Genomic DNA, 25,395 nt, shown 5'->3' on the forward strand with positions numbered 1-25,395 from the left:
TTAAATAAAACCTTAAGATAAATAATTAAATGAACAAAATATATCACTTTTTACGACGGTCTTCTTTTATTTGCACGATCCTGACCTCGAGCTAGTGCTATAATTTAATTTGGCAAGTTAATGAAGAAGTCTATGTTTTCATGATCTTAGATAAACTAGTATAATAATGCGCTAGTATCAATATTACTCTAGTCGCGTTGCAGGGCTTCCTATGTGATCGACTGTGGCGCCCTCATTTACTTTCATGACAAGCATGTGTGACATTAGACATGAAAGCAAAAATACTGGGTGCTATTCTGTAAAATTATGGATTCGACAGTCTATGGTATACTGAGCGCAGCATAACGCAAGCCGAAAGCCGAACTGTCACGTAGACATACGTCATACGTCAGCTTCAATCACTTCAATTAGTTTATTTTATTCATTCAGTCAGTCAGTCAGTCATAATAATTCCAAGGCAATTACAATACACACAAGATTTTTTTTCACATTTATGCGTACATAAAGAATTCAATTTACTCACTGTTAGTAAAAGTGATTACTTTTAATTGAATTAATTGATCCTTGTTTGGGAATATTTTGACGTCATTCTGCACTGATCGACGGTACAGCAAAACAGGGTCAGTAGTCAGTACGGATATTATGGCGATGATACAGCCAATTCATTGAGGAACTATCTGTACGGTGAACAGTTTTGTGAAATAGTGAATCATACGTATACTTGGACCAGCCTCCCAACGAGTAGTTTTCTACGTGAGTAATTTTTTTCAATTAACTATGTGTTTATTTCGTAAACTTTCTGTTTAGCGTCACAATAAATTAGTGTCAATGACAATTTTTTATGTTCAAAGTAAGACGGAATAGTTTGTTTTTTGTATATAAAATCTTAGATGCATCATATTTATCGCTTTTGTTATGACATTGAAGTAGGAACTAGAGTTACGTTTTTTGCATTTACAAACGTAAACATAAATAAGTGTGTCAACTTAACAAAAGATAATATTATAGCAACTTATAGTGGTAGAATGGTCTGAAAGCAAAGGTTGATATAAGTAAAATAAGAGAAAAACAAAATGCCAGGTAGGTATTATAAAAGTAAAACAAATACAATTCTCACTTATTCTATTTTAATATCTCATCATCACATCAAAGTTTTTAAGATTTAACTACTTGTATCAATATGTACACATTAAATATATTTATAAACAATTCATCAATAATTTCTTGCTCATTGACACTAATAAATACATTTACACATATTTGAATTAGGGTTAAATAGTTTTAGCACTTGAATATAAGTCATGAGCTTATCCTGGAACAAGTTCTTTTTTCAAAATAAATATTACTACAATAATAAGAAAATGTTCTAATTGACTATTAGTCCTAGCTTTCTATTAAAGAAGTTGAACACATTTTTCTATATATTCTATATAAATAAATAAATAGAGCTACATACATATTACTATGTTTTATGTATGCATGATATACCTATTCAGTTAGTTTAATGTTTGTATTATATTGGACAGTCAGTACTAAATATTTAGCAAATGAGGGCATCATTGTTAATTCTGCTTGCTTTCACTATTGATGACCTGGTTTCTTTCTAATAATTTCTTCAGAAATTGTCTATTTTTTTAAAAAACCTGCTGCATTATTGTTATTTTATATTTAAAATCAAATCATCAAAATTGGGTCCATTGAACAGAGCGTCCTATAGCATCCCCATGAAACTGCTTTCTCTTTGCAGCATTGCATCCTTTAACTGTTTTTGTTCTACTAATGCTAAGATCTGAATGAAGTAATGAGACATCACCCTCTATAATAAATACTAAGAATTGGCTACCATACAGACAATTACACCATCTGTACAATTTTAAGTGAGTACTTAAACTAAAAAAATCAGTGTGTCATTGTGAATTATGGTAAAGAAGCTGGTAGCACTCATTGTAAGCTTGGACATGAATGGGTCTCTGGCAATTTTTGTTTTTAGTTCATTATTTTTTATCTTAGGTTACCCTAAAGATAAAAATTGGATATTCAGTTTAAGTTCAGGTCAAGCCATTTATTTGAATAGCCCAATATGTGAAGGTTGTATGTTGAATAATACTGCTAATGACAGACAAAATCACAAGCATCATTGCAATTTTCATATTATTAAGTAAGTACTGTGTACCAGTAATTCATCTTTGAATGTTTAAATCCCTTATTTGCATTAGTAACTGGGATTATATAATCTTCTTTTCAATTATATAGGTAATTAACATTTTTTGGGATGCAATGCTATTAGATATATTGTTAACAAAGTTCAAAATTACTTTTAAAATCATTTGGAGCTTTTGTTTAACTGTAAGTTAGGAAGTAATATCATTTTAAAATGAAAAATGTATTATTCATAATGTTATAGCTACTTTTTAATTCTTAGTATAAAAGGCAGACCACATTGGTTAAGACTTGTTTCTTTCTTAGAAATCCTCAACTGTAGCTAATACAAAAAAATAATACCATTCTAATTAGTATTCTTTTCTTTGCTTACTTACTCATGCCATTAGCAAATGAATGTGCTAAAGTATTTTCATACTTGGGCATGAGCAATCCAAAATTATGAGTAGAATTAACATCTGCTGAACATATTTACTACAACTGTGTTTATTTTTGGTATCAACGGAATTGTAACTATCAGGTGGTGGCCTCATTATTATGAAGTAGCCATTAAATAGCTTTGCAGTCATCATCAATAAATAAATGTGTGTATGGAACACTAGTGTATCTACACTAGCTATCTAGCTATCATCACTAATAATTTACAGTAATTGTTGAATAATGCAAAGTTTAGCCTAAATAGCAACATATCTCAGTCTTTATTTCCTGGAAGAGTTTGTTTGAGTGTTAAAACTTTTTCTCATTGTATTATCTTGTATGAATAACAGAACTTATCTCTTGTTTATCACAAATGACTCATCCCACTGTTTATAACTACTTCCAGCAACTTATCTTAATTGCTTCGAGTTACAAGACTGAACTTAGCGAACCTACTTTATATTTACACATCAGTAATAATAAAGCAAATTAATCAACAAACAATAGTATTGAAGATATTACTAAATATGTATTCAGATTAAGTACGTATTTAATTGTGTCTAACAGTAAACGAGCATTAATTAACAAATTATTGCGCGCATTTACATCCAAAGTGTTTCACATATCTTATATTCAACAGAATCAATTGTACTTAGTAACTATGAAGTTAGCTATCATATAAACTTCTAACAAATGTTTTTCTAATTCCATTAGATATTTTTTAATTTTCAATTCTTTTTTGAAGTTTCTCCTGTAGTCCTCGCTAATCCTCTTACGTACATGTTACGACGCATCTCTATAAATGTGTTATGCGTTATACACTCACAAAACGCTTGTACTGCTCAGGGTCATAGCTTTAATTAATAAATTCATCAAAATTATTGTTTTTATATGTTTTTGATACGTTATCATTACATCCTGAATAAAATGCGGATGCGTCTGCGTCGCACCCAGATCTCTTGGGTAATAGCTTCTTGTATGTGGTACAAGTCATGCGCGTTTCCTTATTTTCTAAGGTTTAGTGATCATTTATGAATTAATATAACAAATATTTGCACCCGAGAATGTCAATGTAATCGAGGCTAGTTCCTTCATTATCATGAACAAGTCTGCGGCCACGTAGGCGTCCGCAGTTCGCACTAGTACGGTATGTCGCCCCACTTTCGCTCCTTGCACCACATGCCTGTATATTTATCCATGCCCACACGTTAGTGCGGTGACCTGTTTAACTCATGACATGATGGGCTCAATTGTTTTAGTCTTCAACATCGCTGACTCGTGTTTTGACAATATTCGCAACGCTCATAGAATGCTAGTTACTCGAGTTTCTGTACAATAAGCAGTATGACCTATTTGGTAAACTTATGGGTACGAGTAGCATTGATGATTATCTACGTCGCTACTGCCATTCATAATCAACGGGAATTACTTATTTTAATATTAACGCTTATCATGTCAAGTGGACGCAGAGCGTTTGATAAAACATTTCAATTTAACAAAAGTCCTTTGTTGTGTTGTTTATAACTGTAATGAAACGGGGGAAAAACCGGAAAATTAACTAACCAATTAAAAGAAGCTTTTTCTTTTCCTAACCACAAATTGTTGAAAATATGTTGCTACTAGGTAGTTATAGCATTACTAAACCAACGCCCTGCTTAGCTCTATACTACCAATATTGCGGTCTGCGGCAGTGTTGGGTACCTCTTGATATGATACGCATATAAAAGACGTATTCATGTGCAAATAATTTATTTAATATAAATAATAAAATAATTGTTTGGTGTTGACTTTTCTACTTAGCTTACCAATATTAATGAAAATGACATTTGATTTATTTACTGCTACGTTTGGGTTTTGTTCATCTGATAAAAAATCTATTGGTGGTTCGTTGGTTTTAGACCTTTTCAATCTATTTTATGGTACAAGCCGGTAAACGGGCAGACGGATCACCTGGTGGTAAGCAATCGTCACCGCCCATGGACACCCGAAACACGAAATGCGTTACAAGTGTGTTGCCGGCCATTGTATGTCCATACAAGGTTTCTTCCCAATGTTTATCTTTTCCTATGAAGAGTATCAACCAAGGCATGTCTCCACTATCTTTCATTGAAATCGAAATTACTACTCCCGCACGGTGTCACCCACTTCTTGGCTACTATTGATAGTACCGTGATGTTGTATAGCCTGTAGTTCCTAAATAAATGGCACAAACTATCCAGCACAAAAAGATTAGCGCGTTCAAACAATTAAACAAGCAATTTACTAGATATTGATAAGGGTTATCTATACGGTTGTTGGTTTTTTATTACACACTTATTCATATCGAATTAAAAAAAAACTTATAGTTAGTTTAAAACTACGGAAACTACACAGCCTGTGTCTAAGGGCTCCCACACAAAACTGCGATGCGATGCGATGCGAATTCGCATCGCAGGAACTTGCGATGCGAATTTCTGCGATACGATTTAGTGCGGCGTAGTTTTGTGTTCCCACACACGCCCTAAATCATATCGCATTTTTTACTACTAACTACTCTTGCGCGGCAATATAAAAATGTCATTTTGCTACAAATTCCAGTCAAATTAATCGATGGTAAAAAATAACAAGTAGGACATGGGGATACATAGATTTATCTCTAAAACTAAGTAGTAAATAGTGATTGTTTTAGCAGATACCTAAACCTATTTATTAGTTTTGCAAGATGTTACACATACAAGAAGTGGCCAAGTATTTAAACGCTTTTTATGTAATACTGACGTGATAAATATTTCGAAGCACTATTCACTTAGTGCAGTTGGGCTTGAAAATGATTGCAGCAAATAGAAGTGTATTTACAACACTGTACGTATTTTAAAATTCATAATTGCTACAGCGATGCAGTCTTACTGGATTCCATAAATAAAACAACTTTTATCTCCTTCTGCCTTCTATTTTTAAAACTAGTCCTCTTCATCCAGTAGGTTCAAAGTCAAAGCTCTTCTTGTTTGTTATATTCTTTAGGTACATTAATGCACTAACATACTAGTTATAATATAGGTATGTATATAAAATACAAGCACGGTTCCAGAAACCTACGTAGTTTTGATAATAACATGTGAATCACTGTTTTCATTGTTTTGACGTTATGTATAATTATTTTATGTAGCAGTTTAACATTAAGGTATTATTATTGAAACTTTATACTATAATAATTGTTCAATCATTATAATAATTGTTTGTAATGTAATGAATTCTATTCATATTTTTGAAAGCAGGAAAAGTTAAGAAGAAGGAGACTAAAAGTTAACAGTGCTTTTTGTAACCTGGCAAATAGGTAGTTAAATCACAATTTTATGCAGAAAAAGTTTCGTTTTTAAATAAACCCCGCTTGATGTCTATCCATTCCTCTTTGTTTATTATAATATAAATACGTTCTTCATGCAAACTACACGTACATGAATGCATGTTCGTGTTATCACTGGTTCCTGTGCTGCCTCGCATCGGAATAAATAAAATATTGATGAGCTGACAAATTGCCGTCTCGATGTCTGCAGTCTTCATTGTCGGCCCCCAGACATCTTTTATTTCTTTTTGGATAATATTATAAATGAGACGATTTGTGATTTCACTTTCATACTTGATAATTTGATCTCGTGTCTCTTCTCAACGTATAACGATTTGTTTTTATTGATAGGTGCGAATTATACCATCGAAAATATCTAAAATCTAATCTTCAGTTTACTACGCCTGCTAGCCCAACGTGACAAAGCCCTGGGCAAAGATTTTCAGCTTTTCAAGATTACCTATGTATTTATATAGAAAGTAGAAACATAAAAACACAAATGACATCACATGAAAATGTCATACATGTGGCATAATGCACTAAATGCACTTTTTTCATTTTCAGGTAAAATTCAGCAGCCATATTTCGCAATAGTTGTAGAAAAAGTGCAACGGAATCAGATTTGAATGCCTATTGTGACGTAAACACGGCAAAACAATAGATTTGTTATGGAGATACGGCGTCATATTGCGTGAACCGAAGTCGAGATGTGGTCGGTGCTCAGCGTGTTGTTCGCGCTCCTGAGCCTCACTTATGCACTTCTGGAAGGCCCCAATGTCTGCACCAGACAGGAATCGTGAGTACATACATTTCATTCAATTGATAGATCAACACTGGATGATATCTCGTAATCGTTCGTTTACATAAAAGATTATGTGATAACTTATTTAGTGCATGTAAACGATTATGTTGGTGATTGAACTGTTCTCAATATTGTTATCACTAATATTGATAATACCGGTAACACTTTTAATTAACGTATTTATTATGCGATATTTTTGCGAATGTGCGCGTAACTTAGGTGATTAAGTTTTAGTAATAGGATAACAGATAAACCATCGTTGCTGAGATAGTCGATAGGTATATTGGGAGCCTTTTTTAAAAGTCTTTACTTTCTGTGACTTTACTTACCTCGACGGCAGTGTGTTGCCGTGAAGGCTATGTAAAAACTATTCGATTGTTTCTCAATGTAAACAAAGCATTACTTCCTTATAAACAACGAGTTACAAAGACCTTTCATTTGTAGTTCTTAACTTAGTAAGGCTATTATTTTATTTACTTTATATGTTTTACTTATAGAAGCATTGGATAGTTTGAAATGAGTGTTTTAAATTACTTTTTCAAACTGTGAAGGTACTTAACTTACTATGTAAAGGAAGAAGACCATCAATTTCAGTATTCCATCCATGTATTAGACTCTGCCTCTATTCCAGACTTCGACTGAGATTCAGTATTTCACACCAAGTTGCTTCGATCGAAGACGCATTCGTGACCACTAATTAAAGAGACAATCTGACCTTAAGAATGAATTCACTGAATTCCTCGTCAGCATTTTAATACCGACTTAGTGACATACTTATTCCGTTTCGCATAATTATTACACACTTGATTTGAAACTTTAAGATGAGGTAATATCTACCTTATTTTATTTCGGCTATGAGTATAAAATACAGTTCTATATAACATATCCTATCGACGCATTGGAGTTTTCATACGATACTAATATTCCATTCATTGATACTCTACGGTCCATAGGTCTGATGATTCAGCATTTGAGATACTATATTATGACATTACGTCATACAATGTGTGCTAACAATCGTATGTACGCACTTACATACCTACACTATGATATGTATGTGTAAAAGAAGGAGCACATTGCGTAAATAGTAAAATAATTCAGTACGATATTTTTTTTTTATCATTTATTAACATTTATGGTTACTAAGCATGTCTAATTTAATAATGCTTTAGCTCTCCAAAGGCATACTTGACACAATACCAGCCGCTATTTTAATATTTATAAACGAAAACAAATATTATAAACAACCATTAATTTCCTTTAATCGGAATTTATTATACACATAGGAGAACTTATATCAAAATCTTTAATAACCAACTATGGCAATCTTGAACCAATTCCCAGATTCAAAGCCAGATAGGGTGCGATAATTGTTTCCGAGTGAAAGACTTTTATCAAGATTTGCTATAGTAAATAATAATATTTTTACAATTTAATAAAATAAAGTAATATTTATAAAGTTCTAAAGGGTACCGCATTGGTTCTGTACCGTTAAATTTGAAAAGTAGCGTAGTAACAAGAAATTGAATAAAAATGTTCAATTAGTTTTAATTATGTATTGTACTTGATTTATTTTATTATCTACAGCAAAAATATACGTAAGTAATTGGTTAGTTTCCTAGGTCAAAAATAAATTATTTTGATATTTCAATATAATAAAATATCCCAAAACAATCGTATTTTCATTCATTCATTTGACGATATACTTATTTATTTAATTTTTCTTGCTATTTTTTGCGTAATATAATTGCAATGTCATACAAAATTCATAGAAAAGTAACGTTTTTGACATTTCGATAAAAGTATTGAATTTGACTAGTAGGATAATACCCTATTGAAAAACACAATACAGTAATTCATATATTTAATTGAAGTAAATGGTGAAATCTGCGGTTTCCTTTCGTTTTCCTGTTACACTAGAATTTTTTCCTGTATTGTGGGTGCAAACATACAAGTTCACATATACATGACATCCAGACCCGAGACAACAATTTGTGGATAACATAAAAAGTTGCTCCGTGCGGGAATCGAACCCGCTACCACAGAATAATAAGTAAACCGCTACTACGTCGTCTACCCCGTCACTACGCCAACCGAGCAGACAAACTTTTTTAATGCGAAGTAATATTTAATTGTACAGTAATTAACTTCAATTACTGTACAATTAAATATTATTTACACATAATGAATAATATTAAGAATTAAATAAATATTGAGTGAGATAATGACTCATCAAATAGTTAGAAGTGCAGTTTATTGAAGTAGTTAATTTTCCTTAATGTTTTCATCTATAAATAACACTTATTACAAAGCTCTGAAGACTTTGTTTGCTTTGATTTGAGCAAAATACAATAATTTTACGTTGGATAGTCCATTCATCGACAAAATAAGAACATTGATGTTTTATAATTTTAGCATTATTTAGCTCATTGCATAAAAAAATCTTAGAATGATTGACAAAGTACAACAAATGAAATAGGACTTGGATCGTTTTAATTAAATTACATACACATTTTACAAACTCATTAAATAGAAATTATGTAAAACAATAACATAACCATTGTTTACTGGGCAATTATGGAAATACCCCGATACACCCTGAAATATGGACCTCTAGCCATTAAGTATATTTCGGTTTTCCTTGTAATACAAGTCTGTTTTAAGTTATGTGTGTTATTGATGTCACCAATTTCAAATAATGAAATTGAATACTTAATAATAAAGTGATGAATGAAGACGTAAGTCTTCATTTGCCTCCAAGTCCATGAAGCTTAGTCATGTCATGCAAAAATGCCTGTTTTGCCTATCATTTGTGCATATACTTTACGCGTTGTATAGCAAGATGAATTTGTCACGTACTTCTTATTTTTATGAATATTCTTCACTGGTCACCATGGCGAATGTGGATTAACGGTAATGTTCATTGTTCTTTGTTACCCAATATTGGTCCAGTGCGAGGGCCTTGTTATTATTTACTTTTATATGTTGGGGCGGCTGATTGGCGCTGATCAGTCTCGTTACTCATCGGGTCAGTTAACTTTATCGAGTTTTCCGCCCCGCGCCCCGTTACTTGTTAGCTTTGTGAATATGACAGTTGAATGTTACTATTATCGATATCCGTCGGCCCATGCATTATCAACTGACAATGAACTTAAGACTGCACTTTGTGACTGTGTGCTATACTATCTATCTATTGATTCAGTGTGATAATAAAAATTGTGTATTACATAATTTAATTACTGCTATCTTAATGGTCTAGCTTCATTGACACATGTTATATATTTTACCTATACTTGGTTTTGTAGGTTTTGTAACGACATGACACTTGCGTGATACACGTACACATCAGTTGTTTATTTAATTAATAATAATTGGTTGTTTCCAGATACACTACAACGATACGAGTGTCAGAAAAACAGCCGTATCAAGTGAAGGAGTACACATGGTGCTTCAATGTCCCACCGAAGTGTTCGAAGTACAAGATTAAGTTTAGGGAAGTGTTCAAGACTCAGACGTTGGTGAAGTATAGGCCAGTAGAGGAGTGCTGTGCGGGGTACGCGCCAGACGCTCAAGGGGAGCAGTGCGTGCCTGTGTGCGTGGAGTCGTGTGTCCACGGCAAGTGTGTGGCGCCCAATACATGTGCCTGCGCGCACGGTTACGGCGGTCCAGCCTGCGACATATGTAAGATACATTTTATATAGAAACTGTCAATTGCGAGTTCCCCGTACTCCACAGTTATGAATAACGCTGTAAACAGGATGTGGCTAATGTGATGTTTCTGTTCCATGTCCGTGCAAATAAACAGCAGCCGTAACAATATTATCGAATAATAAGTCTTAATTAGGAATTCTATATACTTCCTATCTAGTTTGTATAGTTCTATGTTATGAGTCCAAAGATCATTTTACAACTAGTATGCTCTTTGTTTTAGATATTTAATAATTGCTTTAAAGTTGTTTCAAAATTTTATGTAACATTTTATTTTCTTGTCGTAATCCTGAGTGAAACAAATGGAATTTTAATTGTGTAAATCTAAAAGGCAATCAATCAGAAACGCCCATAAAATAAATCGTGGATGAAATTCTCGGTTCGTTTAGTTGGTTGGTGAAAGTCAGAATATATTTATTTTGCAAAGATTTGTGAACACCGGTGATATGCTCTACATACGTAGTTCATATCAAAAACAATGTGTCGGTTTTCACCGTTGACTTTTTTCAGAGTACATATTTAATTTTACATTCAGTTTTAAGTTTTGTTAGAAAAAACGATGTATTGTCATTGAACAAGACAAAGGTTCACTGATACGTCATCGATAGTTCACGGCAATGCGACACCAAAGACCGTGAATCATTCACAAAACATTATAAGAAAAGGCCAGTAGGTAATTTTAAAGTAAATACTGCATTGTTAACGAAATATAGTGAAGCCAATTGTAGCTTAAGTATAATGCAGTGTTATTGTTAATTGAACAAACAACCCCATTATAGTCCCTAGTCATAACCTCTATCCATAGCTGCATAAATATCGATGCCAAAAATGTTCTTCTATATTAAATGAGAACTTAGGTCAGTACTAAAAAGGAGTGTTACCCGCATTGATATTCAAGTTTGTGTTTACATGGCATTGTTAATGATGCCATCATTGTTATTCAAATGCGACCATTTTTGCGAATAGATTACATCTATGCTAAAATTAGTAAGTCAATCTAGTAAGTAGATAATAGTGTAGAATTAACAATTACAAAACTTTCTACGAGCTCCCGGCTTTGCATGCTTATGTATTTAATGAAATCTGACATTATTCTTACGTTTTCAGCATGTCCTGATGGAAAATGGGGCCGAAACTGTCAGAATGAATGTACTTGTATGAATGGTGGTACTTGTGAACCTCTGACCGGTAAGTGCGCTTGCACGGCGGGCTGGCGCGGGGACGCATGTGAACGGGCTTGTGCACCTCCCACGTACGGCGACAACTGCGACGAGCTGTGCCAGTGTACCAACAATGGGACCTGTGACCCGGCCTCCGGCGCCTGCAGGTGTCCTCCGGGGTTCACTGGACCTTTGTAAGTGTTACCATGGATTAAAATATGTCTAACCAGCGATATGTTGATATTTCCGATAGAATACCTTTATCAGCTTCTTAGGAATGGAAACAATATGATGACCCATGAATATTTATATCTTGATTAAATATCATAAATGTTGTACGAAATGTTAAGAACAAACAAAACATTAATCATCTTAACCTATTTCGTGCGTGCATATACAAATAATAAATTCCTACGAAGCATTACCAACGTTCCCGGTCCTATGATGCATAATGTTTATAATGAAAATGGATCCCAATGTTTATGGGTCTTGTTACAAGTTAGCACCGTATTACGTGCGCGTTCGAAAACATTCGGCTTTATTGTGTACATAACAGAAGTGTTTGCATCATAATAAGGAAGTTGGTTCTTTCAGATGTGAAGAAGCCTGTCCCAGCGATGAACCATGCCCCGTAAGATGCCGCTGTCAGAACAACGGAAAATGTACTTTTCTGTCAACGTGTGAATGTCCGTCTGGATGGACCGGAGAAGTTTGTGCTAATAAGTACGTGGCAATAATTGTTTTTATTTTCGTGTCTCTTGCAACTTGGCCTTGGTGACACATCCAACTTTATATTCATAAAAAAAATCCTCAAGCTGAACACTAAAACAATATGCAAAATCTGTCTAACGTTCACGTGTGATTCTGTGACCGAGGAAATAGGAATTAATTTTTATTCATTGTTCATAGGTGTCCATCAGGAAAGTGGGGACCAAAATGTGAGAAATCGTGTGAATGTGCTAACGGAGCTGGTTGTCACCACGTCACTGGTCGCTGTCAGTGCGAAGCTGGCTTTACTGGAGAAAAGGTACAAGTACCTACATAACTATGTGTGTTACAATTCCTCATAGTTTATTGCTATCAACAGAAGTTTTTCTGCTTAACGTGAGATGGTACCTAACTGTCAAATTGTGCTGAAATGCTACTGCTATTACCACACTTGATAAGATACGTGTGATAGTGTCATTACTGACGGTAGTAAATAGTAATGCATTGTTATAAATTTTAAACACATCCTGTACGGTGTTACGTTTAATTACGAACATAATCAAGGTATTAAGCGCATGATATTATGTTTTATGACTTAATTTTTTTTTATTACAGTGTCTAGAGATATGCCCAGTGGGTACGTGGGGTGTGGATTGTTCTAGAAAGTGTCAGTGCGAGCACAGTAGTGCTTGTTCTCCAAAGGACGGGTCTTGTGAGTGCAAGCCAGGGTGGACGGGCGAGCGGTGCCAGAACCGAGCCTGTCCCGCCAACAAGTGGGGCGCCAACTGCGACCGAGACTGCGAGTGCAACCCTGCTACTACAGACTTGTAATTATTTTATTACCTAGTTACTGAAGATAGACCTGCGCATACCATTATTTTATTTTATTCAGATGTCCCTAAATCTCAAGTCGCCAATTTAAGTTCGATATGAAAAGAGTAGTTTGAATCCTTAAGAATTGCTATTGACATTTTTCACGAGACAGTCTTATTTCTATAGACTATTTGATATTTATGTATGATATCGAAATTATAGTGCTATTTTATAGAAACCACGAAAAGCAATAATTATTAATCAAATCCGACTACTTTTAGAAATTATTGTTCTCAGTAAAAAGTCATTAGTTAAATTTCACAGATAGGTTATCTTCATGATTACTTATTTTTCAATTTAGGTTCCGACATTACAGATATTACTGATAATATCTTAAGTTTACCGATATAATATGTTGTTATTGTTGCTTCTTATCTTTTGTTTATTGCACATCCTACCGCTCCCACAAACAAAGTCGGTACAAGCTTATCTCTTACGACTTAAGTGGTACCTATGTTATGGTTTTGTAGATAATAAACAGGATGGACAGAGCAAACAGTGTTAGCAATAATAGCTTCGTAAATAGCAAAGTGAATTTGGTAGTGTCCTCCTTTATTTATACGAGATGGTTGCTAACTTAGATAAATAAGATTAATATAATATTAGTTTTTAAACTGACATGGTCACTAACACTAGTATTAGAACTCGAAACGGGATATTTACCATGTTTTTCTATTTCTATGATCTATATCGGAAACTCATAGAAATAGAAAAACATGGTAAATATCCCGTTTCGAGTTCTAATACTAATATAATATTGTTTTACGCAGGTGTGATCCTTGGACCGGTGCGTGCGAGTGCTCGGCGGGTTGGGGCGGGGAGTCGTGCGAGCGACAGTGCCCGCTACTGACGTACGGGAAGGGATGCCGGTCCACGTGTCGCTGTGAGAACAGTGGACTGTGCTCGCCTGTCAACGGTAATTATATGTTACAAACTAGCTTTCCTAGCTAAGCAGCAAAGCTAGTTTATTACTAGTTTACTTATTTTAAGGGGTTGGGGTAAGGTTTACGAAAATCTATTACTTATATTAGTTTTCTAGTAACGCTCAAAAGTAATCGAGTAACGCTCGAAAGTCAACGAGAATGCTCGATTGTTTTAGAGGACGATCGATCACGTCCTCCTGCAATAGCCCACGGTCTGATTTATCTTGTGCTTCGATCAGCAACTTGAGGTCATCTGCGAACAGTAAACAGCCATATCTAATGACGTCCGATAAGTAATTAATCGTTATTATCGACACAAATTTCTGTCTTGACTTACTCCTGTAATACAATAAAAAACGACGTTTGGCGTAATGTCAGGCTTTTTGCAACGCCATTTCAGGCTTTTAGGTTCAAATGTCCGGCTTTTTACAGTCTGTAAGTCAAGACATACAGACAAACAGACGAAATTTTTTGGGATCTCTTGAGTATATAAATCCTACACCCCTTTTTTTGAATTTGTACCATGTTCGGACAGCCATAAGTTACAGTTTTATTGTATGTATAGATTATAGTTTAAATCACTACAGATTTCCTTTTAATATACTGCTATGTCATGGGTAGGTTATGGGTACAATATAGTTAGTGAATAACATGAATAGTTCTTATGTTTAGCCAATCTCACGACATATTTTAAAGCCAGTTCTGCGCTCCGTGTGCTAGTTTTGAAGTTACTCAAGAAACTATTCATAAAAACAATATATACTATTTTGACTGCACGATTGGCGCGGTGGCTGGGCAACTGGCTGCCGTGCTACGTGTAGCGGGTTCGATTCCCGCACGGAGCAACCCTTTGTGTGATCCACAAATTGTTGTTTCGGGTCTGGGTGTCATGTGCATGTATATGTTTGTAACTGCACTCACGATACAGGAGAAAATCCTTTTGTGGGGCAACGATTAAAAAAAATTACTTAGTACATAAATTACTTATTATAATAATATCTCTGCAGGATCATGTCTATGTGCGCCTGGGTACCGTGGGCTGCGTTGTGAAGAGCTCTGTCAGTACCCGTACTACGGAGACAACTGTTCCCGCACTTGCGACTGTTACAATAATGCGACCTGCTCACATGAAACTGGACTCTGTGAATGCAAACCTGGGTGAGTACTAGACAAAAATATTTTGTTTTAATCCATTAAAGGTTATGATAAACTGTATATATTATTATGACATACTCAATTTGTTTAAAAAATTGAACTTACTCGACTAGTTTCAAGCTAAGATAGGGGTCACAAGTATGGGTAGCAATCAAAACAAGTCATTTACATACTTCGAAGTAGTGAAATAGTAAAAATTAATCTCGAGAATAATATGATTGTTTGTAATCAACCTATAAAATTAACAATCTTTTTACACTATTAAGTTGAAATTAATTGATAAGCTATATTATTTAATTGTAACATACGATAGTATGCTATATTTAATTATTGCTTTATTTAGTTAATCTTATATAAACATTGCGTCACACCACGTGCCTTTATTGTGATAAAGAGCTGTGGATTGCGCCATACTATTATTATTTATAACAATATATAATGCGTATGTTTTAACTTATAATAAAATATCATGGTATTGTCCCAGCTTAGGTATATACTTTTATATTTTAATACCTATGATTTATTTGTCATTCGCCAAAGTATAATTATAAACATGCTTATAGTATTTATTAAACGTTTTGTATTAATAATTATACTTATAATATAATAGCATTAAGTTAAAATATTTTTTCTTTACAGATATGAAGGCCTTAAATGTGATCGGCCATGTAACGGAAAAACGTTCGGCTTAAATTGTCGGCAACCGTGTAATTGTGAAAACGATGCGCCCTGCAACCCTGTTAACGGTATGTTTAACATACAGTATCTATATATTTTGTCCGCAAAATTTAACAATCACGACACTTGGTTAAAGTATCGCAAATGCGATACCAAACATTCTGTATAGTATCAAAAAATATCTAATTTATTAATTTTAACTGTGTACATAGGTGAGTGAAATTAAAAGAAATAATTTATGAGTGTATCTATGTGTGTAGGCGAGTGTGTATGCGGGGCGGGGTACACGGGCGCGCGCTGCGACCGGCGCTGCCCGGCCGGGTTCTTCGGGCTCGGCTGCCAACATCGCTGCAACTGCTCGGAAAATGCACACGGCTGTGATCACGTCACCGGACAGTGCCTCTGCGACAGCTCTTGGAGAGGTCAGATATTATTAATATATAATTTATTAATACGTTAGGTACACTAGACCTGTCTTTAATGCTCTATGTAGAGTGAGGAAGTTGTGGCGTTTAGCTACGAAACCCGTCATGACAAGTCATCGTCATTTTCGTCCGTTCTGCTACCCATTTACTGTGCTAAGTCGTACGTGATGACTTTTTTCATAAGCTTTGATTTTCATCATTAGTAATGTAGTTTATATCAATCAAATAAATAATCTAAACATAAGGTAAGTTCTGCTAAAGTTGCAATATGAAAATTGTATATATCTATGTAGTTTGAATAGTTTCATTATATCATTAAATTCGAATCATAATTTTTATGCAGGTCTTACTAGGATAGGTATGTATAACTTGTTTTCAATATGTGTACTATTATACCAGATTTATCGGGGTCTGCCATCTTAAATGACACTCCGTGTGACGACCGTAATTCAAAGTTAATTTGGAAGAAAGATGCGTTTAGGAACCTGGCTGATAAAGGTGAGAAGGCCCAGCAGCTTTATTTGCGGACAAACGATAATGATGGTATTCAAGGCACGGCGCTTGAGTTCGACAATGACGAGCGGGAATATGAGAGAGATTTTGATCGCTACGCCATGTTAAACGAGGTTGTCTCAGAAGAATGCGACCATTTAAACAAGATACCTATAAAAAGTTGTGCGTCTTGGCACGTAGACAAAGAACACGCTGACTCTAACCACATCTTATCCATAGTAACACGTGCCCTCAATGTTCTCGAAGTGACAACTACAAAAACTATTGTGGCAATTGTCAGCCAAAAAGAACAATACCAAACGGCTGCAGTATGGGAAGTGTCCGTCAATCAAGGACAAACCTACGTGAATAAACTGTCTTCTGCAATACTAGATATTTAATAAATGTTGATTAAAATGTTTTGTTGTTTGTCTGTTCTGGGATTAATAAAGTTTGAATAATGGCTGACTGTAATATTTCTTGTTTTCTGTATTGTTGGTATAGACATGGCTTTTTGCAACCTTACATCTTACAATGCATAGGCGTAATGTAATGTATTGTAATAAATAATAATTTAGGTACACCTTAATATATCATCCATCCAAAGGTTGTCAGTAAGAGATCGTCTTGCACACAATTTTTGTTGTTCTTGTGCTATACAATTATACATTAGAGTATATAATTATTATATCTATGTATATCCATTTTGTAGTTAACCAAGTTTGAACACTAGTCCGGGGTATTACATAACCTACAATGTTTATACAATGAAGTATGAATAATTAGAAAATTGCATTAATTTGTTTTGCGTACATACTTCATTCCATTTACACTTCATTCTCATATCTGTTATACGGAATCTCCTTCATCTACATATTTTTGGCTGGCTAGTCCTTGTATAATGGGAAGTTCCATTACGTATTTGTAGACCTTACCTTACCTTTTTCATCGTATCGAGAGCTATTCCCATAACCGGTTGTTTCATTCGATATGAAATTTCTGAGTCAAAAGTTTTTCTAAAAGTTGAGTTTTATTTCCTATGTTCAAAGTAACCAGTGAAAGTATTATAGAGGTATAATGTTTTCGAAAAACAAAAATATGTAATAGGAATATCACCCTTTTACAAACCAATAACTGGTGAAAATTTATTGGATACTTATATAATAAGTGTATCCCCCCATAGGGAATTAAAGAAGTGAAATTAGATACTCTTTTATATTTGAGTTTTTTTCTTCACATTCTTCATTTAATATTTTACAAGTTACGTAGCGACTATAATACAAATGGGTAATTGAAACAACAGTCAGATAGTAACATTTATTGTGTGTAAACATATTCATAATGAGTCTGCGTGAACATTTATAGGTTACTAGCTACTTCCGCGCGGTTTCACCCGCTCTGCTTGGCTCCTATTGGTCATAGCGTGATGTTTTATAGCCTATAGCGTTTCTCGATAAATGCACTATTCAACACAAAAATAATTATTCAAATCGGACCAGTAGTTCCGGAGATTAGCGCGTTCAAACAAACAAACTCTTCAGTTTTATAATATTAGTATAAATAGCGTTCCTCGATAAATGCATTATTCAACACAAAAATAATTATTCAAATCGGACCAGTAGTTCCGGAGATTAGCGCGTTCAAACAAACAAACTCTTCAGTTTTATAATATTAGTATAAATAATACAATAATACAATACAATTTAATATAAAGTATTGACGGTGTTATAGGTGTGAGATGTGAGACGCAGTGTGCGGAGGGTCGTTACGGGGAGCATTGTTCGGAGAAGTGTCCGTGCGGGAACAACTCGTCGTGCGACGCGTCGTCCGGGCGGTGCGTGTGCGCCGCGGGCTGGACCGGCGTCGACTGCACCACGCCCTGCCCGCCCGGATACTACGGCGCGGGTTGCACTCAAGTTTGCCCCGAAAATCCTAATGGTAACTTCATTTTCTTCTGTTTTCTTAATCTACGTATCTTATACGTAATTGTTGTTAAACTATGTATAACAGAGTCGTAAATCTTGTTTCTATATAAACTTAATTTTACCTTTTATTAATTCATCACAGATTCGTTCCTGTTAACAGAATAATTATAAAAATCACAAAACACAAGGTCTAAGCAATATAATTAATACATGATTTAAATTGCACAATTTTAACAATCTTAAACTTACTGTACCGACTTATAAATCAGAGTGCTCTTCCACATATCTTTTTTTGATCTTCACTGCTATTTGAAACTAAAGTCTTCAAATAATCAATACGGCCAGATTGTGCTCCTTGTGTACAGGCTTGAAATAACTGGCGAAATTACCATTTGTGCAGATTATGCAAGCGGTTTATGCGTTGGTTTCGAGTTTATAAACTTATTGGTTGTGTTGTTTTGAGTTGTGTAAGAATGTTATCGTTTCGCAGGTAACTCTACTTGCGACCCTGTAACCGGCGTGTATGCTTGCCCGCACGGCTTTACTGGTGTGACGTGCGAATACCCCTGCCCACTTGGTACTTACGGCGCTGGGTGCAAGGAGAAGTGCACGTGTAAGAATGGCGCCGATTGTCACTATGTTACGGGTGAGTATTATATTTTTTTAAAGTCAACAAACTACTACTACATAGTTTCACATAAATAAAGATTATGACGAGATTGAAATATATTTTTTTAAATGGTATACGTTGGTATAGTTATGAATTTTTCAAATCGCGCCGCCGCGTGATTCAAAATTAGGTAGACAGGTACTAGGCGATCAGATTGACAGAAGAAATATTTCGTAATATTAGCGAGTGACCCCTGTAGTGTTGTGACACGTTTGTATGATTTAAAATCAAGTACCATGCGATACCAAGTATTTGGTACAATTTTTTTATCGTATTTTAAGCTGAAACTTCGTGTACAGAGTCTATTCAACCTATATTCATCAGCCCTTCTTGATATATATGGGTATTTTGTTACACGTTGTAGACAAAAAGATGTAGTGTGGGCAAGCCTCCGATAGATTGACGACATGGTTACATCCAATAACGAGTTGTAGTTCGACGTGAAAGACTATGCAGGCGACGTCTTCCGGCTAACGATGAAGATGTTAAGAATGACGTAATGCTTTGTGACATTGGTTGAAGAATAGTGATTAATGGCTGGTGTATGTTTGCAGGCGCGTGCCAGTGCCTGGCGGGCTGGCAGGGCCCGGCGTGCGAGGCGTCGTGCGGCGCGGGGTGGTGGGGCGCGGCGTGCTCGCAGCCGTGTCGCTGCGCGCCGCACGCCGCCTGCAGGCCCAACGACGGCTACTGCCGCTGCCCGCCCGGATACACAGGGCACTACTGCACGCAGTGTACGTATTCACTAACGATACTTTCTATCTTTCCTTATATTTCTTCTACTGGATACCATATCGTTTTCCCCGATTTCGAACTTAGCAATAATCTTCTTCAAAGATTTAAAAATCACACGCTGGCGTGATACGATAAATATAATTTTACATTAACTTTATAGTTTATTAACCTTATAGAATGACAGAAATATGATCATAAGTTTTTTACTCACCAAATGGTTTTAAAGTAGCGTGAAATCCTATATCTCAATTTTTAACTATTTATCCTTGAACATTACTTAAATTGATGTATAGCTACTCCTACAGCGTCCAAAAGTAAAAAAGTAAAATATTAAGTTTTACCTTCGCAGTCTGTCCGGAGGGATATTTCGGCGATCACTGCATGGAGCCTTGCAACTGTTCTTCGGAAGGAAACTGGGTGTGTGACCCAGTGGTCGGGTGTATGTGTCACCGCGGCTTCATCGGAGAGAAATGCGACATACACGCCAGTGACGCCATTGTCACTGGAATTGATACTAGCAGTAAGTTTCATAGGCCTTCAAATATATATCACTTCGAATTAACTGGGAATTTCTTTATTTTTATACTACTTGCGGTAACAACAATGCTTACCGGTCGGCAGAAGAATTTAATTACCCCTTTAACTTACATATTACCGACATGAAAAAAATAATACATTGCTATGTGTTAGTCGTCGTAACTACTATGTAATTGTAATTTATTACAAAAAAGAAACTCATGAGATTATAATGATAATTTCTTGTTCTACTGATCATCCACACCTTTATATTTGAATACTGGGCAATCAGCTACCGCGCAACGTGTAGCGGGTTCGATTCCCGCACGGTGCAATTCATTGTGTGATCTACAATTTGTTTTTTCGGATTTGGGTATCATGTGTCCATGAACTTGTACATATGTTTGTAAACGCACCCACAACACAGGAGAAAATACAAATGTGGGGCAGTTTTTTAAACTTGTGATTATAGTAGTTAATTTTCCTAGGAGAATCCTCAACGTCCGGCCTAACAGTGGTGATGATAATACTGGCGTTCATCTGTGCCGCTATAGCAATACTGGTACTGTTGTACTATCGCAAGCGAGTACGTAACCTCAAGCGGGAGATCGCACACGTACATTACACTGCGGATCCTAATTCACAGCCTGGTAAGAATTTTTAGTTTTTTATAATAAGTCTGAATATGCTATATATATCGAGTTCGTTAATGGCAACTAAGGCACTTGCGTCATTCACTAAACTTATAGCAAATGTCAAATCATTTATAACTTAATTTTCCATGACTAAAGTTATTGGTTGAAACGCACATGACACAACTTTAGCCCCATCTGGTGCACGTAAAATCAATAAGAATTGTTAGAGCTTCAATACTTGAGTTTATGACTTATAAAATGTCATCTTTCAACAGAACAACAGCACTTCGATAACCCTGTGTACTCGTACCAAGGATCCACTCGAAGTGATGATTCCACAACTCTGCTGAACAACGCGACGCATTTCCTGAACAACCTGAACCCGGGAAGCAAACTGAACAACACCACTATGGAGAAACTCAGAATGAAAGCTTCTGGTTCTAATGATAGTAAGTAACTAACTTAACTTTTTTATCTTACATAATGCCCCAGAATATATTATTTCCTGATCTTTATTTTATTTTCCGGTCAGCTAATTATTTACTTCAGATCTACTGTCTTGCAATGTTATACATACTAAGTATAATCGTTCATTTATGAGCAACACAGCTGTCGAAATACGGTCATTTTTGTTGTTATACATTTTCAAATGACGCTTTGTGTTTTCTTGAATGTCGTTCTCGCTTGTCACGGAAACGGTACAAATTACTCCAATTTAGAGGGTAGAGACCTGTATTGCAAATATGAATATTAAATAACAACTGTGTCTACTGAACTAGTTATTTTTTCATGAAAGAATGACAAACTCAGTTGTTTCGTGTAAGACCACATAAAATACATACAATAGGTACTTAATCTGCAATAATTTTTCTTTCAAGCTTACGACCCGCTGTCCTCTATGAAGAACAAAGATGCTGACGCAAATAATCCGAATTTGTACCAGTACGAAGAAGATGACAATAAATTGGACCATGTTTATGACGAAATCAAACACAAGGAAGGATATGGTGAGTAACTACATTTTTAAATCATCTTTGTACTCAATTTTATTGGTACATTTCTACAATACTAGTAAACGCCGCCGCCGTTGTTATTTTATGCTCATTTTTAATTATAATATTTTAGATACCATGTTTTGTTTTCAGAAATGGAGTATGATCGTCTGAACTACACGCCACCTGCGAATAAATGGAAGCCCCACTACCAACGGATGAACAACGGGTTCAGCCCAGGCGCCGCGCAACCACTGCCTCCGCCGCGAGACATCTCGCCCACCCCACCGATACCTCCGCTACCCAAACTGAACATTGCCCCCCTGCCTCCGAAAAGGGATGAAGAACCTCTCGAGGTCCCCGAACCCCCTAAAAGGGACGAACTCCCTTCAGCACCCCTAACCCCCCCAAGTGACGAAGAAAATGACGTAACGCAACCTTGACACACAAAGTGGGTGAAGTTCATAGACAACTAAACCTCACTGTACGTAGCAATAAAATTGTTGGAGCAAGCCAACCAACGTGTTAACATTATGACAAAATTGAAATTTATTTTATGAAATGTTTTATGTCACTGAACTTTGTCTTTTGACTTTTGAACATATTTTGATAATGATCTTTTACGATGTTCCGTAGTTGTGTAGATGTGAACATTACCTGTAAGTGAAGTTTGGGAGTGATCTCGTTTACTTCTTATATAATATCAACCTTAGATTGTAAGTATTCTAGATATCAAATCATCAAAACTGTTCAGCAATATTTAACTAACATCGCAGAATGCTACTTCTTGTATTATATAAACAATGGTAGTAACATAGTAACCAATTTTCCTTATGCTTCCAATCCCCGCGTGTTCAGTTTCCAAAGATTCAATGGTTTTCATCCCGCAAATTATGACTAGTTCAGTAAATTATTGTTCAATGAACATATTTATATAATCAAGTAATCATGTTTATAAAATAATTATAATTATCTTATGCTAATTTTAATTCGATCAATCTGTCAGACAGACAGAGAGATAATATTATGAATGATTTATGAAATTTTAGATTTGTGTTCTCGCTACGAGTCACCTAATCGCGGTATGAAAACTGTTATATCTCGATGTGTAATTAATGATGAATATAGGAATAACACATTTTGTATAACAATTTATGTAAAACAGTATTTAGTTTTAAATTGATTAAGGATTAAGAACAATTAGTAATTGTGTCGTTATGGCCACGCGACTGTGGGACGTGCTGTGTGCGAGGGACGAGGGATGTTTTATATTAAATGCCATATAATCGTAATGGAAGTTGAGGGTCGTTAGTTTTGTATTATAATTATGGTTGTATTAGACGTGTTCAAACTAAATTAATAGAATACGTAGGTATATTACACTCAGTAGAGTTAATTATTTACATATCATATTGAAACACAGCGTTAGGGCCTATGTTTGTCGCTATTTTAATTTATACTAAAGTTTTACACCGTATTTTAATCTTATGACATATTTTAAAATGTTTTAGGATCTTCGTATCAATTGGATATTAGAAAAGTTATAATAATTTCTTATTAATTACTATTTATCGTATCTCATTAACAGTTTTTCAGCTGAACTAACAATAACAGTACTATGCATACATGTAAACAGCACGATGTTACACCAACTTGTAAGAAATAGGAATGTTTTGAAGGCCGCATACATAGTGTATGCTCCTTATATGAGTAGCACATCAAACAATGCACTTGTTATATTTGCAAAGGCGTAAAATTTACAATTTATTGTGATATATATATTTTGATGTACGATGGTGTAAAGTAAGAGCCTTGTTACATTTGGACGCTATGGTCGTACGACCGGGACACGCCAACAGATTGTATGGATGACATTTTTCGTGGTGTCAATTTGGTAACGTAAGGGATTGTACGATCACAGTGCTCCTTAAACCTGTATATTTACGAACATTCATAGTTTGATTTTAGTTGTTCAGATTTCGGGTTTCTCATTCATTGTTTAACGTACGTGGAAAATACTCAATCACATTCCACTCGTTAACACGTATACGCTTTAGAAATACCTTTTAATGTTTATTTATCAAAAAATATATTTTGTTTTGATATTACAGTATTTTTTACTATTTTTAAATGCTAATTTATTTACTTTGTAAATTTTATTTATATCACACTTTTATGTTTAAATGGTAAAAAATATGATTATTTTCTTTGCCCATATTTTTGTTACATTTTTTATATTCAATGCTCACTTTACTATCTGAAAAGGGTAACAGAGTGTTCCCTTTATTAAAAATCTTATGAACAGAATCGGAAATATTGCTCAAAAAGTGCCAAATTCTTATATTTTACGAATTGGCGATTGTAAATGAAGCGCAGCTGGCAATAAATAATTCATTGTTTAAACTGTAGTGTAAAATTTGTACTGATATTGTTCGAAAGTCCGTCTATTTGCTAAACGTAACCTATTCATTGCTTATGTGTCGTAAAATGTGCTAGTTTTTGCCCAATGATGCTTTTTAAAATGTGCATTTCAAATCTGCATTGTAACTAATTTTCGGTGAATGAAATGTATTTATAATTACGATTTATATATCTCTTTTCTATTTCTGTTTTGGAAAAAACTGTTTATAAAATTTTTGATTGACTATATTAGCTACTTTCACTGTAGAAACTCAATTTACGTAAGCTTTAAAGTTTCAACATTAAATTCACAGGCACTTGCCAGCGAATTTATTTTAGACGTGCAATCGAATAAATTATATAAAATCGTCAGGACTCATGATAAATATCTGACAATAAATATTATTTACGTAGCTTTTTCATTCTCTAGATAGGCTAAAAATATGTCTAATATATAAAATGATCGAAATAATAGTTGATTGATAGATATCATAAAATATGCTGAACACTTTATAAGTGTTATTTATGAAGTTAAGATTTACTTTTGTGATATATTGTATTAAGCTACTCAAAAATAAACGAACTTTCATTTATTAGATGGAAATTTTATTTTGGTTACCACACGGCTACTCTGGTTTATTTCAAACAATGAAATTGGTTATAATGGTGCGTGTGACGTTAAATATTAGCCCAGGTGTATGA

General features: G+C 34.8%; 1 protein-coding gene across 2 annotated transcripts; it reads left to right on the forward strand.

The window, feature by feature from the left end:
* The first annotated feature begins 388 nt into the window (after positions 1–388).
* Positions 389–25,289, forward strand: LOC118268387 (protein draper). Of its 2 annotated transcripts, none has more exons than XM_035582854.2 (19): positions 389–753; positions 6,464–6,695; positions 10,087–10,382; positions 11,517–11,763; positions 12,164–12,292; positions 12,479–12,596; positions 12,893–13,104; positions 13,921–14,066; positions 15,081–15,231; positions 15,868–15,974; positions 16,167–16,328; positions 18,555–18,761; positions 19,239–19,394; positions 19,973–20,149; positions 20,500–20,670; positions 21,155–21,316; positions 21,577–21,750; positions 22,180–22,308; positions 22,447–25,289. In XM_035582854.2, the coding sequence occupies exons 2-19, from the start codon at positions 6,607–6,609 to the stop codon at positions 22,734–22,736; spliced, it is 3,123 nt and encodes a 1,040-aa protein (XP_035438747.2). In that variant the 5' UTR covers positions 389–753; positions 6,464–6,606; the 3' UTR covers positions 22,737–25,289. The 2 variants fall into 2 exon arrangements, with proteins under 2 accessions (XP_035438747.2, XP_035438748.2); XM_035582855.2 differs by having other exon boundaries at positions 394–753; positions 21,158–21,316.
* Positions 25,290–25,395: the final 106 nt, after the last annotated feature.

Source organism: Spodoptera frugiperda, chromosome 29, assembly GCF_023101765.2.
Source record: "Spodoptera frugiperda isolate SF20-4 chromosome 29, AGI-APGP_CSIRO_Sfru_2.0, whole genome shotgun sequence".
In the NCBI taxonomy this organism is placed as follows: Eukaryota; Metazoa; Arthropoda; class Insecta; order Lepidoptera; family Noctuidae; genus Spodoptera; species Spodoptera frugiperda.

Excerpts from the sequence above, each read along its gene's own strand:
- LOC118268387 (XM_035582854.2), top strand. The coding sequence starts at position 6,607 with ATGTGGTCGGTGCTCAGCGTGTTGTTCGCGCTCCTGAGCCTCACTTAT. Across the intron at positions 14,067-15,080 it reads ACTGTGCTCGCCTGTCAACG|GATCATGTCTATGTGCGCCT; the intron begins GTAATTATATGT and ends ATATCTCTGCAG. Across the intron at positions 19,395-19,972 it reads CGATTGTCACTATGTTACGG|GCGCGTGCCAGTGCCTGGCG; the intron begins GTGAGTATTATA and ends GTATGTTTGCAG.